The sequence below is a fragment of the Notolabrus celidotus genome, chromosome 14 (assembly GCF_009762535.1).
Source record: "Notolabrus celidotus isolate fNotCel1 chromosome 14, fNotCel1.pri, whole genome shotgun sequence".
NCBI classification, from domain to species: domain Eukaryota; kingdom Metazoa; phylum Chordata; class Actinopteri; order Labriformes; family Labridae; genus Notolabrus; species Notolabrus celidotus.
Genome location: NC_048285.1, coordinates 5341830 through 5364479, shown reverse-complemented (window position 1 = coordinate 5364479; position 22650 = coordinate 5341830). Strand labels below are relative to the sequence as shown.

General features: G+C 40.5%; 1 protein-coding gene across 1 annotated transcript in view; it reads right to left on the bottom strand.

The window, feature by feature from the left end:
* The window catches only part of clcn2c (chloride channel 2c), a 205335-nt gene that overhangs the window by 89460 nt on the left and 93225 nt on the right, over window positions 1-22650 (bottom strand). Inside the window, exons 3-9 of the mRNA XM_034701145.1 lie at window positions 20058-20189; window positions 16783-16911; window positions 14852-14985; window positions 11916-11993; window positions 5350-5428; window positions 4876-5001; window positions 3883-3967 (exon numbers count right to left, since the gene is read on the bottom strand). Coding sequence (XP_034557036.1) covers window positions 3883-3967; window positions 4876-5001; window positions 5350-5428; window positions 11916-11993; window positions 14852-14985; window positions 16783-16911; window positions 20058-20189 — 763 coding nt within the window. The remainder of the gene's footprint in view (window positions 1-3882; window positions 3968-4875; window positions 5002-5349; window positions 5429-11915; window positions 11994-14851; window positions 14986-16782; window positions 16912-20057; window positions 20190-22650) is intronic.

The following is a 22650-nucleotide window of genomic DNA, read 5'->3' as shown; positions in this document are numbered from 1 at the left end:
AAAGAATAGAAGCAGACGCTTATGCAGACAACCTAATGCTTATAAATCTATCCTGCTGCATTATTAATACTGTCAAATACATCTGAATAAATAATGAACAGGATGATGAGGGGACTTAGCACCGGTCGTGCAGCTGAGAGAAAACACTGCATGCGTGCCTTTTTGTGTCCCCGGCTTTAAAGGAGGAAGGGTGCTGTTGGAGGTGAGGGGGGTCAGGGTCAGAGTTTGAGTTTAGGGAGAAGAGGCCGAGCAGGGTGAGGGATAAGGTCGAGGGAAGCTTGTGATACGTTTCCAACAAGCAGCAAGCTCCGGTCTAAAAATATGAGTCCAATGCGGAAGTGTTAAAAACTGCAGTTCATCGAGGATCCGCTTGAGGCTGGCTCTGGAAGTACTGGAAACCACATACACACCAATTCAAAAAAACGGTCTTTACAGCAGAAATAAACATGTTTACAGCCTGGTTCAAAAGACCAGTGTAGTCTGGATCGCTCATTTCTCGATTGGCACACACTGTACAGGGGGCAAATTTTTTCATAACACTGTAATTTCGAAGATATCTAGATTACGAGTCTTCCAATGAGAGACACATCTGACTTGATTGACAGGTGGGAACACTGTAGCTGTTCCTTTTTACTTCACAAACGCTCGTAAGCAGCAATATGGCTGCCGCCGCCGATTGGCCTCAAAACAGCGCTTCAGAAACCGATGGGTGACGTCACGGATACTACCTCCATTATTTATAGTCTATGGTTTCCAACACGTGGTCTTGTTTGGTTTGAGATGATAAACCCTGATCTTGCTTGTGTTTCCACTTCCACCTGTACCCTTACTTATTAGGCGGTGTGCTGAGCTGCACCCTTTAGAGTTTAATAGGTGCGCTTGGTACCTCAACAGAAAGATGCCTCTCTACTTCTGACAGTGGAAACACAAAAAAATTGCACGCCATGCCAAATTGAAATGACTGCTTGGTGCAAGCGCAGCTTTGGTAGTGATTAACACCTGAAATAGAGTACATCATCGCTGTTACTGAATACTGTTTTCAGTTTCAGTTAATGTGTCATGAGTTGCTTTTGTTTTGTATTTTCTTTGTTGTATTCTGTCAGATTTCTGGTTTTTATTCTATAGCTTGTCCTTGTGTTTCTTCCCTGTTTTGTATTCTGCATTGGTTATATGTGATCCTTGTGTGTGTTTCTTGTCTATCGTGTTTCCTGTTTTTATTTTGTAGAAATAGTCTCCCAGTGTGAAAAGTCTAGTTTTACTTCTTGTGTTTTTCTCTCCTTGTTGTTTTTCCTCACCTGTGTCTTGCTGGTCTCACCTGTGTCCTGTTACTCGTTACCCTGTCTGTATATAGTCTCTGTGTTTCCTCCCTTCTGTGTCAGATCATTGTCTACCCCCAAGTTTTGACTTGTTTCTGTGTTTCCAGTGTTTTTGTTCAACAATAACTTTTGATTATTAAATCCTTTAGGTTTTGAGTCTGCATTTTGGGTCCTGCACTTTTTCTTTGCTGATTTGTGACATAATCAGTCATGAATATGCTTTTATCAGGTAGGTATGCCAACATAAAATCCTATAAAGCACTAATAATGCTTATCTACTTTGCTCTGACAGAAAGTCAAAATTTCCAGGCTTTGTACACACATAATGAATTATAACCTAAACAAATATTGCTCAGAACATTGAGAATTTCAAATCATTACTTAAAACGCACCTCTTTGCATTGGCTTTTAATACCTGTTGAATGAGACATCCAACATTTTATTTTGCTTTTATTTATCATGTCTTTTTCTTGTGTTATCTATCGTGTTTTTAATATCTATTCTTTTTGAACTACTATTTGTTTTTATTGATTGTGTTTTTAAGCTTGTACAGCACTTTGGCTAATTGCGGTTGTTTTTTAAATGTGCTATATAATTAAAGTTTGACTTGACTTGACTTAAAATGTAGAAGGTAAGTCGCTGCAATCTCAGATCCCATCATCAATCATGGTCTGATGACAAGAGGCGATACATTCCTCTGGGAATGGATACAAACTTTCCATCAATTCCAGCCATGGGCAACCTCCAGCTATGACTTCCTTCTCCATGCTGCATTTATGTCTGCAACGTAAACGCTGTCATTTCTGAGTCCACTACCTTCACTGGATCAGGTGTAATCATGCTTAATTCGTCTGACCTTGACATAAGGGATTTTAAACAGTAGCTGATCCAGACTTCATAGTGACCTCTAACCTTTGGTCTACTAAATCTAACCAGTTCATCCTCCAGTCCCAGTGCATGTTTGTGCCAAGTTTATATTATGTTCCCTGGTGTTCCTGGGGTGCTGTGGTTAAAATGATGGGATGTACAGACTGTAGAATATGTAGTAACGAATGGAAATGTAATAACAAAATCACAATAAAGATATTATTGTGAGACGGTGTAATGGACCATGATGTAAAAGCTGCCAATGGATAACCCTCATGACTATGTGAACATGTTTTCTGTTTACATCTTTTTAAATACATATATATACATACTGTATATAGGACTATGAACTCTGTATGTGGGGCGCTTAGAGCGCTAGGCCACCAGCGCCCCTCCTGTTCACATCTAAAACATCCCTCTCAGTCATATAATCCCAGCACTGCCTGTGTTTGCATGCACGCAGGAATCAGAACATACTAGGAATCCTGTGTCCCTGAGATTCTTCCTATGACTCTTTAAAGACGTGCCCTTGGCAGCGTAAGGCTCACAACAGACTCTTTGAAGCTGAGGTTGACGGAGACACCAACCAACTGACCACAGCTTTTCCTGCTTGACAGTTAATAGCAGGAAAAATGAACGTCCCTTCATGACTCACACACAAACAGAGCTGTCATAGCACACTTAAGCAGAATGTAAAACCAGGTATCAGAACTCTGCTGCCTCTGTTAGTTGTAATGTTTGTGCAAGTCACTGCTGCAGCAGTGGGCGTCAACACCTCGGGACAAAAAGGCAGAAGATAGAGAGAAAAGACTAGATAAAAAAGAGAAAAGAGAGATTATTTTTCTCTCTGGGGGAGCTCAGGCAGAGTAATTCTCCAGCATGCGCCTCTTCATCTGAGATGGAGTAAGGGAGGGAGGGGTAGAAAGCGTATCCCCCGGCGGTCCGTGGTCTCATTCACAGCCATGGAGGAGTCCTCGGGCTAAGGCGGGATAAAATAAGACATGCCTCGATGCGATAGCAACTGTTGCAAGCTGAATTATCCATGTTAGGTGACTCATGCAGGCTACCCCGAGGTAACACCTTCACCAGCTACAGCGAGTGCAGCTCATGAATAATATCTGAATTAATGCTGCCGTCACTGCAAATGGGAATTCCTGTCAGAACAACCAGATGGGCAGAAAAACAATGACTCAGTAAACGGTTTTGAACTTTGTTTGGACTTTTAAACAGAATCTGTGTTTGTTTGGAAAAATAAGTTTCACTAACTCTCTGGTAGAGACAAACTGATGCTGGAGTTTTGAGACGAATGATGATACTCGTCCTATGGGGTTAGATTTTACTTGACACAGAGACAGTGACTGATAACGTAGACTTTGAGGTAAAGCGACAATGCCCCTTTGTTTTGGCTTGTGCAATGATTCAAGCCAGATATTTTTGTAAGATAAACCTTTAATAGATGTTAACAATCCCTCATATATGTAAACCAACTTGGCAACAAACCTGAGTCTGATATCAGTAATACTGGCTCCGTTATATCACCTCACCGAAATATGAGTTGGCCTTTTCTTGCAGGGATATATGTTTTTAAAAATTGTGTTCCTTTCTAGTCTAACCCAGGTTTTTGGGTTTTCATCACATCCCAAAACCCTGCCCATATTTATTTATGAGATGATCAAACTGAGAAAACATCAAGACTCACCCAATGACGGCAAAGGCAGGAAGCTCCTGGAGGTCGAAGGGGAAGTCGAGCCGGAAGCGTGTCTTGAAAAGAGCCGTGATGGTCTCTAAAGATGGAAAGAGTGAAGAGTTAGACAAGAGAAGGAGCTAAAACACTCATACAGGTGATAACACACGGTGTAAAGAGAGAACTGAGGTGTTGTAATCAGATACAGAGCACTGAACATGTGTTCCGAAACATCCAGAAAGTTGAGGTGGGAGTGCTGAACTGGGCTCATGCTGAACACTGCTGGAGTAGTCTCAGAAACATGTTGATATAAATTGGAGTTAACAAGGCTCAGGAAATCCAGGGGAAGCCATTGGCTGTGAGTTTGAACGTCTGCCTGAGTAGACTGACACTCTTGTTTGTTATTTGCTGGAGCAGGAACAACATTTGCATTTTCAGCTGAAGCCCACACTCTCAATCATCCTTCACTTTGTTCATGTGCGATTTCCCGCCTGGCTCTGCCTGGGGCCATTCTCACACACAGCCAGGAGGCACAGGTGTGCTTAACAATAACGATGGCTGCTTCCAATTAAGGGGTTCTAGGGCTAACTTGAGCCAACATTAATGTTACACATGCCAGACCTGTGCTGATCCGTCTTAGACATCATTAAGATTAATGTGCTCAACCCATGTCAGTAGCTTTAAAATCAAATGTAAGCACCTCTACACAACTTCTGACATTTCTATGGAGTCCTTCACTGCAAATAGTTTCAAATGTTGGCACATGCCTCATCACTATCAGAAAAACTCTCAGACCAAGCATACTGTTAATACTAACTATGCAGTCACATTCAGTGTGTTGCACATTTAGATTTCATAATCTGGATGTATACTTGATAGACTAGAATTTTAAGTATGAGACGTGAGCTCACCAGCCATATTCAACCATACATTTTGGATGTTAACAATACTTGCATCTCAGTCCCTCATGCTGTATATAAAGAGTATTTGAGCACAGGTTGGCCTTACCTTCGTCTCTGTTCCAAACAGCCAGGACTCTGAAGATGAAGGCACTGAAGGTAGCAGCAAAGAAACCTCTCCAGTAGTTCCGAACCGCAAAGAACGTGGATGTTACCTCAATACTGAACAACACACCTTGAACAAAAATACACAGAGTTTGCACAATGATCAGTATTTTAAAAATCCAGTTCTGTACAGATAAAGACTCATATCAGAGTCAGAAACTTAGAGTCATACACTTGTATTCAGGCTCTGAAGTGAACCAGAGGTGACATCAGACGATCAGACAATCAGGCGATCAGGCGATCAGATGATCAGACGGAGATGTTGCTCTCACTGTGATATGAGTCACATCACACTCACTATGTGTTACTACGTGTTGCATTAAGACAACAGTAAATAAAACAACATCTCTACTAAATAACACACACCTACAGTCTGTTGAGTGTCAGACTTATGCTTCTACATTTTTCTCAGACTCACCTCCGATGGGGGCAGCAAAACAACATCCCACACCGACGGCACAGGCTGCTGCCAGCATCTCAATGTTCCTTGACTCGTTCTGAAACACACAAACAAACAGACTTCAGTTATTTATAATATTAAACTCACATAAACTATTCTGGTAATCTCTTTAAATTACAAATGACACAGACTGTGGAGCAAAGAGACATTTTTAATACTCTCATTAAGTCGAAATAACTACAGGTGCAAACAATCCTGACATCAGAAGTGAACTGTCTGTAAATGCTGAAACATTAGTCCTGCAAACCCTTCAAACCTCATAAAAATACGAGAATTATATCAAAAAGAGAGATGATGAAGGTAAAAAAAAATCAGGTGGGTAACCTAAAATAAAAACAACATCAGGTCAGTCAGACGACTCTCAAACTAATGGAGGGAACTGTTTACTGCAGCAGCAGAGCATTGTTTGTATTTATCATCAAGGGCCCGTATGCACGTCCAACCATTAGACAAACGGGACCATTAGTCTTAACGTACCGTGATGGAACGGCCCATTTGGCCGTAGCGTTAGCCGCATGCACGACTGCAAATAATTGGCCGATTAACTAATTGCGTCATGAAAGCGAGGCTGGCGCACAAAGTCATATGTCCAGGGAACCTCCTGGAAAACTCTGATCCAACAAATTCAAATTTCTGCATGCCTACTACACATAAACAACAATAAACATGGCGAGCGGTACCGCTGTGACTGAGAGAAGATCAAGAACAAACTAATTTTCAGCGGAAGAAGAAATGGACGTTTTATTACAAGAATCTAGAATGAACAAACAGCTTTATCAGCAAGTCAATCCTCAAAGATAACAAACAAGGAGAAAGGGAAAGTTTGGCTTCAGATCTCAAACCGGGTAAATGCGTGTGGCGTTCCTGAGCGCACAGTAGAAGACCTAAACAATAAAATCAGCAACAAGCACCGCCACCAACGTGGTCCAGGTGGAGGACCACCTGTCCCCCCATTGAAGGATGAGGACTTGTTAATGGAGCTGTTTGGGAAGGATTCACTTCATGGTATTGCTGGTAGTTTACCTAGAATTATGTTCTAATTGATTCATGTAGAATAATCTACAGAAGTACTTTAATTTACATGGTTATGATTTGGCGTGCACTACAGGGTGGAATTGCTTAGGAACAGGACCTGTAATGGTGGGGTCTACCACCATTAAATGTAATGCTGTGTTGGGGCATTAACCTGGATCACGCATACTGCTAATTGATTTTTTTTTTCACCATTAGTACAAACGGCCCGTTTTCATCGCTAATGGCTGGACGTGCATACGGGCCTAGGATCTCAACTCATTACTCCTCATAGATTTAAAATGTTAGGAGTGATGAGATTATGACTCAAAGCCTCAGCTTGAACCTGCAAGAGGACGCTGGGAGGCGGTGTATTTACTGTAGCTGTGGCTTTAAAAGAACAAAAGTGAAGTCATAATCAGACGAGAAGGTGTGAAGACCACAGTGCATCCATGCCTGACCTGACTTACCTTCATTCCTATGAGACTGGTTTCCTTCAAGCAGCATGTCAACGACAGAGAGGGGTTAGTGTGTGTCAGTGTGTTCCTACATTTGTGTGTGTGTGTGTGTAATTTTCTGCTTCTGCTGCACACTCAGAGGCTTATCCTGGTCTTACAAACTTATAGTGTGGAAGTCTGATTAGCATGCTGTACTGCCGCTTACACACACACACACACACACACACACACACACACACACACACACACACACACAGAAAGATGGTCATGGAGTAATAAAGGGGGTTATCAGGAAACATGTCCTAAACAGCTTGCTCTGCAAAATGTGTTAATCTAATGAATATTCTGAAAATGTCTGCAGGCTGGAGAGTTATGTTTCCTAAGTTACATTTTTTACTGGGGATGATTAAAAAAAAAATAAAAAAGAGGGAACAACATAGTTAAAATTCTCAAAAGACATGAAACCTGAATACAAATCTGCTGTAGTCTTAATTTTATTTAAGAGCAAGAGTGCAAGCGTGAGGAGGAGACTGTGGACAGTGGAGCATGCTGGGAATTACCTTCATCGCAGGATCCTTCATGAAGCATGGGAATCAAATAAAAAATTCAGAATAGCTTATGCAGCACTGCAAAATCCAAAAATGATGGACTCAACTTTGCAGCTTTAACTTGAAACCAAATCTCCTTTTCTTCAATCTTTCATTATCAACATTGAAGCTTAATCAGCTGACGTGCGTCTGAAAACACACACTGATTGAATACCATCTGACCCTCAGTCTGCTGCTGTAAAGCCATAGTACACTCCACGTGTGTGTGCAGTGCTCATCCCTCTTCCTGACACTCTATCTAAAAGCACGGAGGAACAGAAAACAGGTTTTTACAGCCCACAGGCTACATTAGCATACTGTACTTCAAACTCTGGAGAGGGGAAGAGAGACACTGCTGCAGGGGGACACTTCACACACACGTACACTCGCACACACACACACACACTCAGCATTAATATGCAATAAAATGCAGCATAACACTCTGGAGAGAGGGGAGAGCGTGGAAAAGTTACACAGGGTTACTGGGAAACAATGTGCATGTGCATGATGGAGAGGAGGATGACAGGGGGGGAGAAATCAAACTTAGAGAGGATGGAAGCGTTAAAAAAATGAAAAGCAGGAAAATAAAGGAGGAGAGAAAGAATGAGTCGTAAACCAAATGTCAGGGACACTCCATACACTGGATTCAGTCTATGAGTGAATAAGAGCGTGCATGAATGAAACATTAAATATCAATGGGTCTTTATGTAAAATATCTCCTGTCTTGGTATTTTTAATATAAAACAGGGGGAAAAATGATCATACTGTGCTTTATTAAGGTTTCAAACAGATGAGCAAAAACATATTTCTGTTCAGGGATATTAATCTTCAGACAAAGTTTTGAGTCTCTGATGTTTCTCTACAATTCCTCGAAACACCAAGGCAACAAAACATGAACTCAAGGGCACCGAAGATTTCTGTATTTTCTTATTTCTGGTTTCCTCTCTGCAGACAGAACATCTAATAGTAAGGTAAGGCTCAATAAATGGGATATACCTCAATAATGTGGAACCCAAACTGTTGCTGCCGCTTCACCTAATTAAGACTTTTCAGAAAAAGAAGCAGTTGTTTGGATGAAAACGCTGTTCTTAAAGAAAATCACTTCACTTCCTGATTTGTATTTTATGATTTTAGCTGAAACTGTGTCCTTGAGCTCGACGACACAGAGGCCAAAACACTGAAGGTTTCTGTTTATGCAGACGACATACTCTTGTTCCTGCTAAACTTTAAACAACAAAACAAAAAGCATTTATTTTCGAGTCCTGTAATGATTTCATTTTTACTTTCTTGAGATTCCTGCTTTTGGTGTCAATTTAATGGCAATCAGTCCATGTTTCTTCTCAGTCATGATTCAGAAACCGGGGGAAGTGTGTTTGGTGATGGCTCCAGCAGAGGACATGGCGTTTCTATTTATTTTGGACAGTTGGCAGACTTCAGTCACTGTGCAGTGGTGGATGTTTTAAACAGTTATTCCCAAACACTTTCTTCAGTGCCTCCTTTTGGTAGATGAAAATGTTGTTAAGCCCCTCCCTACCACACACACGATATATAAGAGAGTGATATTGTAACATGCAACTTCCAAATGGTTAACATGTGGGTGGTCACTGTTGGTGGAGGTCAAGCTGAGGGTGAGGTATGACTCTTTAATTTTTTGTCCTTGTAGTCGTGAAGTTCAATCTAAACTAATTGTCAGCCTCATTGTAACCCGTCAGTCCTTTCACTAAACTGGCCATGCTTTGCTAACAGTGCAGAGCAGTGTTTTCATCATGGCTGTCATGACACCAGACGCGACTAGGGGTCACATCCTATAGTTTGGTAATCACTGTTTCAAGAAAAGCATAAAAAATGATTCAAGTATTGAAAATTCTGATAATGAAAGTTAAATCTCGTTGATCGTTTGTTCTTCTTCTTCTGCAGCTGCAACAGGCTGCAGGTAACTATCATCTCAATCTGAGCGCCACAAGCTGTTGCACACACAACCTTTATGTTTCTTAATTTGCTGATGACACATGTACTAAAACATGTGGGTGTCCACTTACTTTTATATATACATATAAAGTATCTGTTAAATATGTTGGACTGCCTCTGTTAATCAGAGCAAGTTGATCCTCAAATCACCTCCACAGCAGGATATCAGTTTCCCTTTAATAGCCGACGATATAACAGTGTAAGGCCGTATTATGGATGCAGCATGGGGACTTGGGGTTTTTTGGCACCAGCCTGTCTCTCTCCCTATCTCTCTCACTGTCCTCTGTACTTTCTTCAAACCCCCCCATACTTCCATCCATTTCATCCCCCAGAGAGGTGGTCACATCCTCATAAAAAAGAGAGATGAGAGTCAAGATTTTCTCTGCCCTCCTCGAGCTCGCACACTCCGATCCCAGCGGACAGCGAAGACAGAGAGGAAGGAGGAGAAAAAGGAGATGATGAAGTAGGAAATGATTTGCTTTCTCTCCATCTTTTCCACCCTCATTTTTTATCCCTCTCTTCCTGTCTTCTATTGAAGCTTCCATTTGTGTCTGGCTGCATTTTTCTCAGGGCAAAAGATGAAAAAAGACCTTTTTTCTAGACAAATAACAAACTGATTAAACATTTATAAAACTTGTAATTAATGGTGGGTGGGTTTACACTTTGATTTAAAAGGCTCTTTCATGTCTGTGTGCACAGATGATTTTTCCACTTTAGTTGGTGAAGCACTGACAGGTGGTCTAACAGATGCAAACTGAAAAACAAAGGTGTTCAGGTGTTGAATGTTGGATGTGCAGACCAAAACAAAGCAGAGAACCGTGCAGCGTAGAAAATGCTCATCTGTCCACAACAACATCAGAGGGAGAAGTTATTCTTTTAACTTATCGTTCCCTCTTAATTCACCTCCTTAAACTTTCATTTTCAGGCTTTATCCCTCCCTCCTCTTGGACATCAGCCTAAGCTTTTCTTTTCGTCAATATCCCCTCCTTCATTATGTGAACAACGCCTGAGGATATTACTTAGCACTTTTTAAAATCTTTATCACCAAGGACTGTTTCAGGAGAGTATTGACTGTAGATCAAAACTTCACTTGTAAAACAAAGTACTCAGCGTCTTTTAACTTCAGCAACAAGAAGATTGTGCAGCCTTTATGCATCCAGAGGGAGAAACACAGGACCAGAAGCACCTATCATCACACCACACTCCATTAAAGTCACTCTTAATGAACCTAAAACAAAGTTAATTTCCCTTCAACCTCAGTCACACAACGTTGCACAGAACTTTTTGTTTCTTTTGCACTGTGGCCAAAGTCTAATTCCCCCTTGGGGACAATAAAGTACTTCCAATGTATCTAATCCAATCAGTGGCTTGGGCCTCTTTTAAATGCAACCTATGATTTGAGTGCACAGAAAACTAATGGGACTCAGTTAAAGCTCCTCTGATACCTCTTTTCGACCAACTGGGTTGCATTTCCGGGCTGGTGCTCGCGCTGGTTCGGAGCTGGTTGAACTCGGGGACCAACACGGCACCCGTTTGTTTTTCCACCCGCTCAAGCCCGTGGAAGAGGCACGTCATGACGTCAGATATACGTGACTGCTTTTCCATGCAGCGCTAGCACAAACTTTCCCTCACAACAACAACGATGGCTGACAACGGCAGCTTGTCTTCTTGGCCGACCACTGCTTTGCCTTGGAATCCATTAGTCTCTTTTATTTTTTCACTGCAGGACAATGGAGGAAACACGTTGTGTTTGTGTTTTTGATCACGGCAACCCCGCCCCTTGCCCCTGACGTAAGCGGTTCGCGGTTCTAGACCAGCAAAGAGTTGTAGACGCTCTGGAACCGGTTTTCCCAGCCGGGACTTCCTCAGTCGAAAAGGGGTATATGAGGAACTTTCTGTTTGTGGAGATTTGGCGCCCCCTATGGACAAGTGATACCGCTTTCATCTTTGCTGATTTTGTCCTGCACGTGTGAGTTTTTCTGCCAAACAGTGTCATCCTGCTGTCTTTTAAAACAGAAATGCATCATTTAGTATTGAATAGGTAGAAAAAGGAACTGTAAATCATCTTCCTTCGACATCTACCCTAATGATGGTTACAGGTATTAAATATTACAATGTAGAAAATGCCAATCTTATGATGGATGGATTTAAAGAGGCATCACTTTTCATTTCAGTCTGTTTTAAAACTTGTTGAGACCAAGACTTTAAATGTGTCCATATCTGGATTTTTGCAGCAGGAGCATTCAGAGGACGATGCTCAGAGAGGTTTAGGTTTGGATAAAAAGGGTTCAGATGCTATGAGCACCACATTTACACATGTAGAGCTGAATAGTTTTGTTATATGGTGTCTGAGGTGTACAGCGTGAAAAGACAAATTAATGAGTGAAGGTTTTAGTTCAAGTTACAATAGCAAAGCCATTCAAACAAGATGACTTCACATGTCAGAAATTATGAAAAGTAACAAAATGTGTGAGAAAAAGAGCTCCGATGTCAGACTGACCTCATAGATTCCTCCAAACAGAGACATGAACTTGCTGAGGAGAGCCGCACACAGACTGGCGATGTGGACGAATGGACCCTGACAGGAAGAGAAGAAAGAAACAGTCAAACAGGTGCAAAGGCCACAAGTCAAGAAGAACTCCGGCCTCCTGCTGTGTGTCACGAAAGACAGGGCACAGAAACTCTTTGAAAACACATCAACATCAAAAAAGACTGCAGTGAATATTAAGATTCTGGGGAGCGAGTTCAAAGTGGAACTAACAGGATTAAAAGTGAGGGCGTCATATCAGAGAAGTGATGCTCGAGTTAAAGGAAGGGAGAGGTCTGCGCTGAATCAGAACTGTGGATGCTGCTGCAACCAAGACGGCCTCAGGGTTGTGCTTGTGTGTCTGTGTCTGTGTGTGTGTGTGTGTGTGTGTGTGTGTGTGTGTGTGTGTGTGTGTGTGTGTGTGTGTGTGTCAATGTGTGTTTTAGGTAAAAGTATATTTCCCTGCGAGTATGTCTTCAGGCTAGGCAGTCTTTGGGGGATGCTTACCTGAGACTGATTTTTGCTGCACACTGTTTCTTGCACATATGCACAAAAAGAAGTCCGCAAGACATAAACAACATATGCATAGCGATGGTCTGGGATCCAAAAATCTCCAGAACAACATTCCTCCACCTCCCTTTAGGTTTTAAAAAAAGGTCTGAAGTCAACTCCACAAACTCCTTCCTCACTTTTTCACATCCTGCAGTTTTCAGTCCCTGCTCTCCACCTGAACCTGACAGTATCAGCCCACTGTGGGCATTATTTGTGAACCAGAATGTGAATGAACCTGAGAAGGTTGTTTCCTGAAAATGCATGTACTGTAGCATGTCAGTGTATGAATGAATGAATGCATGCATGGATATAAACTTGATACAGAGGCTGTGAAATCAGAGTTTTTACCTCCTGCTCTACTTTCAGCGTTCCTTCGACCTACACAGGCTCTCAATGACTGATAATGATTCCCTGCAGCTGCAGACAGCTGGTATACTAATAGTGTCCGTTTGCTCTGGATGTTGTGTAAGCTGGCATTCAATCCTGACGGCAGCTCTGTGCCAGTTTAGACTCTGTATTTGACCACAAACAGAGATTCAATGCTGTGAAGCCTTCAGAGTGTGTTAGCAAACATTACTATGCTGAACGAGGGTTAGCTTTTGACTTTGGCTGGCATTGTGAAGATAAAGTAGTCCGAGTTTGTGTTCCATAAAGTGGCAATGGACGAGTTCTGTATGTCCTGAGAAAGACAACATGTGCTTGGACTGTTTTACAGCAAGAAGGTCAAACGGGTCATTTTACTTTAAGTGTTACCTGACCTTTTTTAATCTTTTGGCCTTTTGCCTTTATTTAATAGGAAATTTGAGGAGAAGTGAGTTTAGTAGACATGAATCAAAGGGCCGAAACTCTGCAGCCACTGCGCTCGACACTGTAGTCTCTGCACACAGAACACCTGCTCTAAAATCTGAACTAAACACCTGAACTGTTCAGCAGATTTATTCACTGTCTTATAAATCATATTGATTGATTCATTGATTAACACAGTACTCAGTTGAATAAATAAGTTTATGTTATTAACAATAAAACATGTTTTACCTGATAACATCCTGTGGATTAAATAATAATAATAATATTAATACTACTGCTACTACTACTACTACTACTACTACTACTACCACTACCACTACTACTTCTACTACTTATCATAATAATAATATTATTAAAAATAATAATTATTATTATTATCATTATTGTTATATTAATACTACTATTACTACTAATCCTAATACAAATGATTAAAAATAAATAAATAATATGAATATGAATATGAATGTGAATGTGAATGTGAATATGAATGTGAATATGAATGTGAATATGAATAAGATTAAATAAACACAACAAAATGAGTCTTATGGCTAACTCTAGTATATGTACATGGATGATAAGCTGAAATGTTCATTAATATGTACTGTCCCTTTAAATAAAAAATAAACAAATACAATGTCATTTAGCAGATGCTTTTTTTATCCAAAAAATTAAATACAATAAATAACGGCCAGTCTGCAAGTTTTTGCTTGTTTGTTGAACTTTAAACAATGAAACTTGTCCTGTTGACTGTTTTCTGTTTTAAGTCACATCATCATCACTTTTTTAAAACACATCTTTATCCTGATGAATGGTAAAATGCGAATTTACTGCACTGTAACAGCACTTTTATTAGTCCTTGATACTCAAAGCGATGTTCAGAAATCAAGGATACCTTTATTATCTCTGAGGGGCGATCTGTTTAACATCTACAACCATCACACAGACAATAGAAAGCAACAACAAAGCACTACGTTGTTTAGAAAAGGCAATGGCAGTTAAATTAATATCAAAAATGTATTTCGCATTGCGTTGTTTAAAGGCTGATGGCATGAACATGAACTCAAACTGTGATTAGTTTGGATTATCAACGATCAGCAGAGCCTTTTTGAGTGTCCTGTGTTTGAATGTCTCACTCAGATTTCTCAAAGTAGTGCCGCCGACTTTGCAGCACATTATGACGACTTCTGTTTTTAACATTAAGCGATCCATTAAAACAAATAAAAGACAAAGTGAGAACTGATTCAATAACATTTCAGCTTCCAATAAGAACATATGTTGCACTACATGTTACATTTTTAAATTCACACACACACACTCATGATGGCAGAGGATGCCTTGTAAAGTGTCATCAATATTAACTAACCCCATTCACACACACATGCTTCTGGCTGCGCCACTCAAGAGCAATTTGTGATTCAGGGACATTTGGACATGAGAACGAGGGGAGCTGGATGGAACAGCCAATATTGTATGAAGTTAGCTTACACTGTGATTTGAGTTGAGTAATGTGTTTCAGTGTGTGTGTGTGTGTGTTTTAGTGTGGGTATTACCTCCTTGCCCAGAGGCATGCCGCTGCCCAGAGCGCAGGTGAGTCCGATGACTTTGGCCACGAAAGTTTTGAAGGTGAGGTATTCCTTCAGCACGACTCCTCTCAGGATGGTCTTCATCTCTGGGATGCCCGAACCTGCAGGAGGGAGAACAGCGGGTGCGTACAGATCACTGTGGTGTCGGTGAGGTCGGTACATGTTTACTTATAGGTCAGTGAGTCTTTAAGATGAGTAAAAAATCGATTGCATTCTTTGCTGTGATTTAGTTTGGGATATATGTGAGTGTTCAGTGATACTTTAGGTTGGGGACGGATGGAAATAAACACCTGAAGTGAGCTTATGATTTTCAGCATTGCTTGTTCCATTGGTACTAAAACCAAAGTGTAAGACAGACATGTCATTGATTTAAGAAGGGACATATAGTTCCCTGGATGCTTCAAGCTGAACACAAGACAGTTTGAAGCATTCATTTCAGTCAGGATTACTACAACTCTTTCTGATCTGGAACATAAACCTGCAAGAGCGTTGCAAAAGCAAAAAATATTCAAACTATCCTTGCACCCATTCAGGAAGTAGATCCGTGCAAATCCCTCTTAGTTCCTCTCCTTTATTTACACTTTTTGTTAAAGTTTATTTATCAAATTCTGAAAGGACATCGATAGAAGAAACATGAGCAAACAACAACAAAAAAAGTAAGCATCTTAGTCTGAAAATAAAAGTTAAAGGAAGAGACAAGCATCAGTGCAAAAACAGATCCTGCTACAAAAAGCAATGAGGACACATCTGTGAAGTAAAAAGCTGCACCCTTTCCTGAGCGTTCAAATAAAGAGTCCATGGTTGGAGAACATGTTTGCTAATCACCACGAAGAATGGCTCTGCTTTGCAAATGGAACTACTCCGTTAACACCGAGCTTTAGCTGCTTTTTGGATTTTTGTCCCCTCTCACGCAGAAGAATTAATCCAGCCCAGATTTGTTTTTCTTGCAGACTTTCATTCAGAGAAATTCAGAGTTTCAGAGCTTAATTTCAGAGAAAACTCCCTCGGGACATAATTGCCTTGATCCTTTTTATAATTGAATTCTTCTGATCTACACATTCATTATTTACTAAATTGTGTTTTTTGATTACCTCTCACTGACTGACACATTTCTGTGAATAGTGACCTCTGCAACCAGAATGTCAGCAAGGAGATAAAGCAACTTAATATTCAATATATTTTTGTATAATTGGAATGTGCTCCTCTGGGGTCTGCATGCATGTGAAGTTATTATAGTGCTATCATTAAACAGCAGCTGATCCCCTCTCTACTGCTGCTGCTTCTGAAGTTTCCATTTAAGATGCTTCTGTCATTGTTGAGTTGTTTTGTTCACCACTCTAGCTTTATAGATTTAAGCCTCTCCTCCACAGTAAGCTGCTGAAGACAATCTAAACCCCCTCAGCCTGACATCTAGCATTTAGAAAGAGTGATTCAGTGAGGTGAAGACTGGAAGGAAAAGGAGGTGTGCCTCACTGATAGAGGAAGACACCTCCGACTCTCAGGAGCACATCCATCTCTGAAATGTGGAGTGACAGTAAAGCCTCGTCTACACCTGCAGCTCAGGTTCCTTCAGGCAGCTGATGGAGGACTCTGCTTTGACTGACACTGACAAGGTGCTCACACAAACACAACCTGCGTGTTGGAATTGTTAACAGAAGTTTGGTAGGATTCATTCCTAGAAGTTCTCCTGTGGGAGAAGCAGAGCGGCAGAGGAGAGGAGCAGAGAGTCCCAGAGGTGTGACACTGTTTAAGGTTTATAAACGGGCAATTAAGAGTCCATTAAAATACTCGCTGCCAATTTCAGAGCAGTAGTTTTAAAGGTGCAGTGCGTAGAAGTTTGCAGAATTAAGCAGAACAGACTTGGCTATCAGTTCATCTGTGTAGTGTGTTTGTCGTACCAACAGCCTGCGGGGCGAGGATCTGTGTGAAGCCGGCGGAGAAGGTGATGAGGACTACAGGATAAGTGACCCAGGCCAGGTACTGCAGGAACACGTTGCTGTCCAGACCTCCATACATCCACTTCTGTGCTGTGGACACACACACGGAAACAAAGGGAGACATGTAAATTGCAGTACAGAAACACACATGGAATACACACAAAAAGAGAGCAGGTGTATAAATGATGTTGGTATGATCTGCAAAACACACACATGTATGGGGCGCCATTTGTAAAGTTGTGCCCACCGAAAATAGCAGCAACATTTCTCCACATTTAGCTCCAAAACATCATGAAAATGTAGAGTGAATTTTTTTTTTCTTCTCACATTTAGAGGAATTTTTGTGATCTTCATTCAGGTTTAATTTTGTTGTGAAAATATATTAAGTTACATTTTTGTTAAATCTAAATGTTAAATCTAAATCTAAATATTAAATAAAAATCTAAATGTTAAATATGAATGTTAAATCTAAATGTTAAATATAAATATAAATATTAAATATATAAATAAATATAAATATAAATGTTAAATGTTGTTCCGCAATCCCACATTTTTAGCTGATATGCAAATTCACACTGCCGCCTTGAAAAATTCACTCTACATTTTTATGACGTTTTGGGGCTGAATGTGGAGAAATGTTGCTGTTATTTTCATTATGCACAACTTTACAAACGGCGCCCCATACACATGCACACACACACACGCACAGGTCTTAATGTACATCTAGGAGACCTAAATAAGTGTATAAGTGTGTGCGAGTTTCCTCATGACAGGTGGTTTGTCACGGTCTGGATGCAATTAAAGGAACTTACACTTTAATAAGAACAGAAGGAAAAGGTTAGCTTCCCCTTGAGCACATAAACACACAAACACACACACACAAACACACTGAAAAACATGCACACAACAGCAGAAGAAGACATGTAAACCACTGAGAGAGATAAACAAAGGAAGAAGAGTTCGACCATGAAACTAACGCTGAATGAGATGTAAAGGATACAAACAAGAGGCACACACACATTCGTGGTAACTTTAAAGATTTGGGATGATCTGCGATACACACACACCTACACACACACTCACACACAGGGCTAAATGTACACGAGGGAGAGCTGTCAAAGGAACCTTTTGCATACATAAAACTGTGTGTAGTATAGTGTGAGTGTGTGTGTGTTCCCTTAGGACAGAAGGTTTTCATGCTCTGGATCCAATTAAAAGGACTGTACACTATAACAGGAGCTGAAAGGCTAGGTGAACTTCTCCTTGTGAGCGTAACACACACACACACACACACACACACACACACACACACACACACACACACACACACACACACACACACACACACACACACACACACACACACACACACACACACACACACACACTGAGACATCAGTCTGAATTAAAGCTAGTCCTGTCTAGTTTCAGATCAGCTCTCACATCTTCCTTCACTCCTTCACTAGACTTCCACCTCAGTGATAATTCCTTCCTTTATCCTCTCCTCCCTCAGTTTCCTGCACACACACGCCCGGCAGGTGGATTATTAATGCCATATGAGGCCTTCCCTCTAACCCGCCCACCTCTTCTGATCCACTCTGACTCCTTCTCTCTGTCCCCAGCTTGCATTCTACCTCTTGTCGTCTCTTCTCTTGCTCTCACTTCTTCCTCAGAGCTAATCAGCCTCCGTTCCTCCTTCAAACACACACTCTCCTCTCCTCTACTCTGAATACTAACCCTCCTTTCTTTTATCCTTTTTAGTCACAACAGACAAAGCATTGATATCTTCTGCACTGATCTCTCATCTTTGTCTCCAGGGCTCACTCCTCGGCTCCTGTTGGGCCCAATTGCTCAAAAATATCAGATTTAATTGCAACATTTTGTTGATGTTACGCAAGAAAAACAAGTTCAACTATTTTCAAGAACTTTTAGCAATTAAGAATAATGCATGACTCTTGTTTTTCCTCCACTTGAGGAAATTAAGAGTTGCAGAGGTGTTAATTTCATGAATGTTATGACAGATTTCTACTGAACAGACTCACACGAGTAAAATAAGGTCAGAGCATCTGACACATCCAGCACAGGGAACTTGATTAACCCCGGTGGTTTGGGGCTAGATGCTTGTGTCTGTGTGAAGTTACAGGAGCTGTTTTGGTCTAATTGATCAGAAGTAAAGTTGAATCTGAGTCTGCAGCAAAACAATTACTAAATAAATAAATAAATAAATAAATAAATAAATAAAACTATTTTAGGGTCTAAGGGTGAAGTTTCTCTTAGTTTTGTCCCCTTAGGGCTTCAGTGTTTTTTATTTATTTATTCATAAAATTTTTACATTTGGAATTTGTACATATAACCAGAGAATCAACAATTATATAAAGGGGGGTAAAAAGACAGAGAACCACTGTATTGAGTGTCCTGAAAGCCGCCCATAAATAAAATATATTATTATTCATTATTGTATGAAAATATTTAATATTATAGAATAAATAAAGACAGTAGGTGATTATGTAAAATATAAAACAGATAGGGCTTTAGAATTTAAAAGCACTATGGTTGCAGTTTTTAATACATATTTTTATGACTTTGATTGACGTTACGTTACAGTGCAGACTTCTTGGTTGGCAATATTTGTGGCTAAAAAAGATAAAAGTCATATTACCTGCCTTTTATTTAATCCGTTAAGACTATAACATAATATGTTATATTGAATCTTGCTCTCTCTTGAAGGTTTTGTTGTTATATCAGGCATATCATGGATAGACTGAATGGTTTTTATTTGCAGAATCATTAATTCTGCATGTGTGCTTCCTGTGTTTGGTCATACTTCATGTTTTCTTAGTCCTTTTGTACAGAAGAGACGACACTAAACGTGATGCAATTCAATTAAAACCTGTTTTTTAAAGGCACTGGTGAGTATAAATGCTATCTTACATCTTTAACTCATCTTTTTTTTTCTTTGTTTATTTTGTGTCTTTTTGTGAGGCACTTTGTAACTTTGTTTAGAAAAGTGCTATAGAAATAAAGAGTATTTATGTATTATTATTATTATTATTATTATTATTATTATTATTATTATTATTATTATCTCATTCTGTCATAACGCCGTTCCTCCCACCTTTGAGTGTAAGATATAAAATACATAACTCCTCCTCTGTTGTTTACTTAAAATAGTCTCCCTATTTGTCCACACTGTTCATGGCCCAGACTTGTAGATATAAATCCACCCCCTCCCTTACCTTGTAGACAGATGGCGATGCAGAAGTCCACCACCCAGCTGACCAGGGCCATGAGGAGTCCCAGCAGGATGAGGAAGATCCAGTCCTCCCCGACCCGCGAGATCAGGAACTTCTGACAGCGAACGGTGCAGACTAAGGGGAAGGCAGGAACACAACATAGCATGTCAGGGACTACAAAATCACTCATGGAAAAAAAAAAACTACATTTCCCAGGAACTGGCACTGAGGTTTGGAAAAGGTAAAGTGTTATTTATTAGAGCTCACGCAGACCAGGCTGTAGATACTGAGCACAACAAAACTGAAGGAACATTTACAATATGGGTAAAGCTTTCTTTTATGGATTAGTCATATTTTAGTCCTGAAAAAATATTCATCATGTTGATTATCGGGACAATGGAAGCTTATCTCTGAGAGTTTTACTTGGTATTAAGTTCTAGAAAGAATATATAAGTAAGTGATTTTAACAAGACGTTCTGTTATGCATGTGCAGCGACTTGAATTGTGACTTAAAGAGCAGGTTCAGAAGCAACATTTCCCTTTTCCTTTTTTAGAAAACTGAGAAAATTCAGCTCCTTTCTTAAACTATCAGATATGTGGACACCTGTGAAATACTTGATTTAAAAGGTGATAGGATTTCTAGGTCCAGAGCTCTGTTTGTATCAAATGTATCTGCGTATCACAGCAGAGCAGAGGTCAGTCAGCACTTAATGTACTTAAATTCAGTAAAATGTAATTAAATTAAATACTTGGGGTCCTCCAATTACCTTTGAATCGTTGTATCAGCACCACATTGAATTATAACTCACATAGAAGGACTGTTATTCTAATTCCAGGCCAAAACATGAACTGCATCAGCCTCAATTTTGTGTATTGGTGAGTTAATTGGTGCATTTTTCCCTGTAAATGTGCCCTGGTCTCAGAAGTCCAAACTCCAAAAACCAAAACATGCTTTCTGCTTTGACACTCACAAACAGAAAACATGAATTCAGCGCAGTAAACTGTGACACTGTGACACATTCATACACTGTAAGTGATTCTCTGATTTCTGGAACAAACCATAAGTTTGACTCATTAGGATGTACATGTACACACTATAACTCCTAAAGCCTCCTCTACACACCCGATTTATCTCCCCCTCTTCCTCCCCCTCTTCCTCCTCCAGGCCTGTCCTCGTTTTCTTCCCCTCCTCTGCAGTAAAACGACACTTGGAAGCAGCAGGGTGCCCCTCACACTAATGACACTCACTACACACACATTGTGTGTTTGTTTCTTCATCCTCCTTTCTCCTTTCATCTCTGGCATTTAGACCCAATACTGTTATGTAACACTCAGACTGTTTGTTCAGTGGCCTTTGTATTCAAATGAACCCCAGAAAAACCAACCCGGAGAAAAAGTTCTCCTCTCCGGGGAGAACAACACGGCACAAAGTTACACTCTGTTTTTACCCACTGTACTATTCATCTGATGCTTTTATTTCATCTTTGTTTTAAAGTGAGAATGTTTCGTTCAGTTAAGAAAGGGTGTTTTCTCATGAGGCATGACTTCTCCCCGGTCCCCTCTCCAGGGCTGGTCTGCTTTCTCACAAGTACACATCATTGTGTGCCCGAGCACACTTGCGTACATCAGATAAAGTATGTGTTTGTATGCACGTAGTTGGTTTGCAAATTCATCATCAACAACCACTTGAGTCATCAACTGGGTGACATTTGTTCATGCTCTATGCAGACGATGGAGCGATCCTGCTGCTGTGCATGTTTTTATTACTTTGAAGACGCCAAAACAGACCTTCTCACCGGCTCTCCTTCAACATCTACGACACAGCTCAGTGGATGTATTGGGCCGTGCTGTGATGATGCAGTGTTGATAGCCCACTTCCTTGTTTGAGCATGTACACATCTCCTGCAGATCGTGCCCAACTGCATGAATCATGCTCGAGACCACCTCTTAAAGTTGACTCAGGGACGGTGCCAGAGTCCGGTACAGTTCTGTTTACGCAGATCCAGGCCTGAGTCCCTAATGGGAACCACCCCAACATTACAGACAAGAGTAAGGTCATCATCTTCTCTGGCAAACTCCTTAATCTTATACCATCTTCTTTCTCCTCAATCCATCTGCACAAGTTCTCTGTCTGAGGTGAAGATAACCTCGGCTGTTTGTTCATTTTGATCTGAGAGTTTCTGTGAGGGCTGCTTTTTGGTAATTGGTGATACATGATGCAAATCAAGACTGACTAGAATTAAATTTCCTTCTGCAGTAGTCTGATCGGACCAGTCTCATCCAACTGAGGTGTTTACATGAAGCATTTTTATTCTGATATACAGTAAGTGGTCCATGTGAACACAGCCATAGAGAGAAAGGGATTCTTTTTATGCATGCAAGCTACAAACGGCTAAATGACCAGTTTTGGTTGTGTTTACATCCACTGTGGGCCAAGCTCTTAGATCTGATTTGTACCTGCTAAAACATCCCAAAGTTTATCTGAACTGTTTAGTTGCCCAGCCCTGAGAGTGAGCGTGAAGAGACACAGCCACAGATACCACAGAGTCCAGGAGGATGTTTATTATGTAAGCAGCTGAAATGTTAAAAAAAAGAC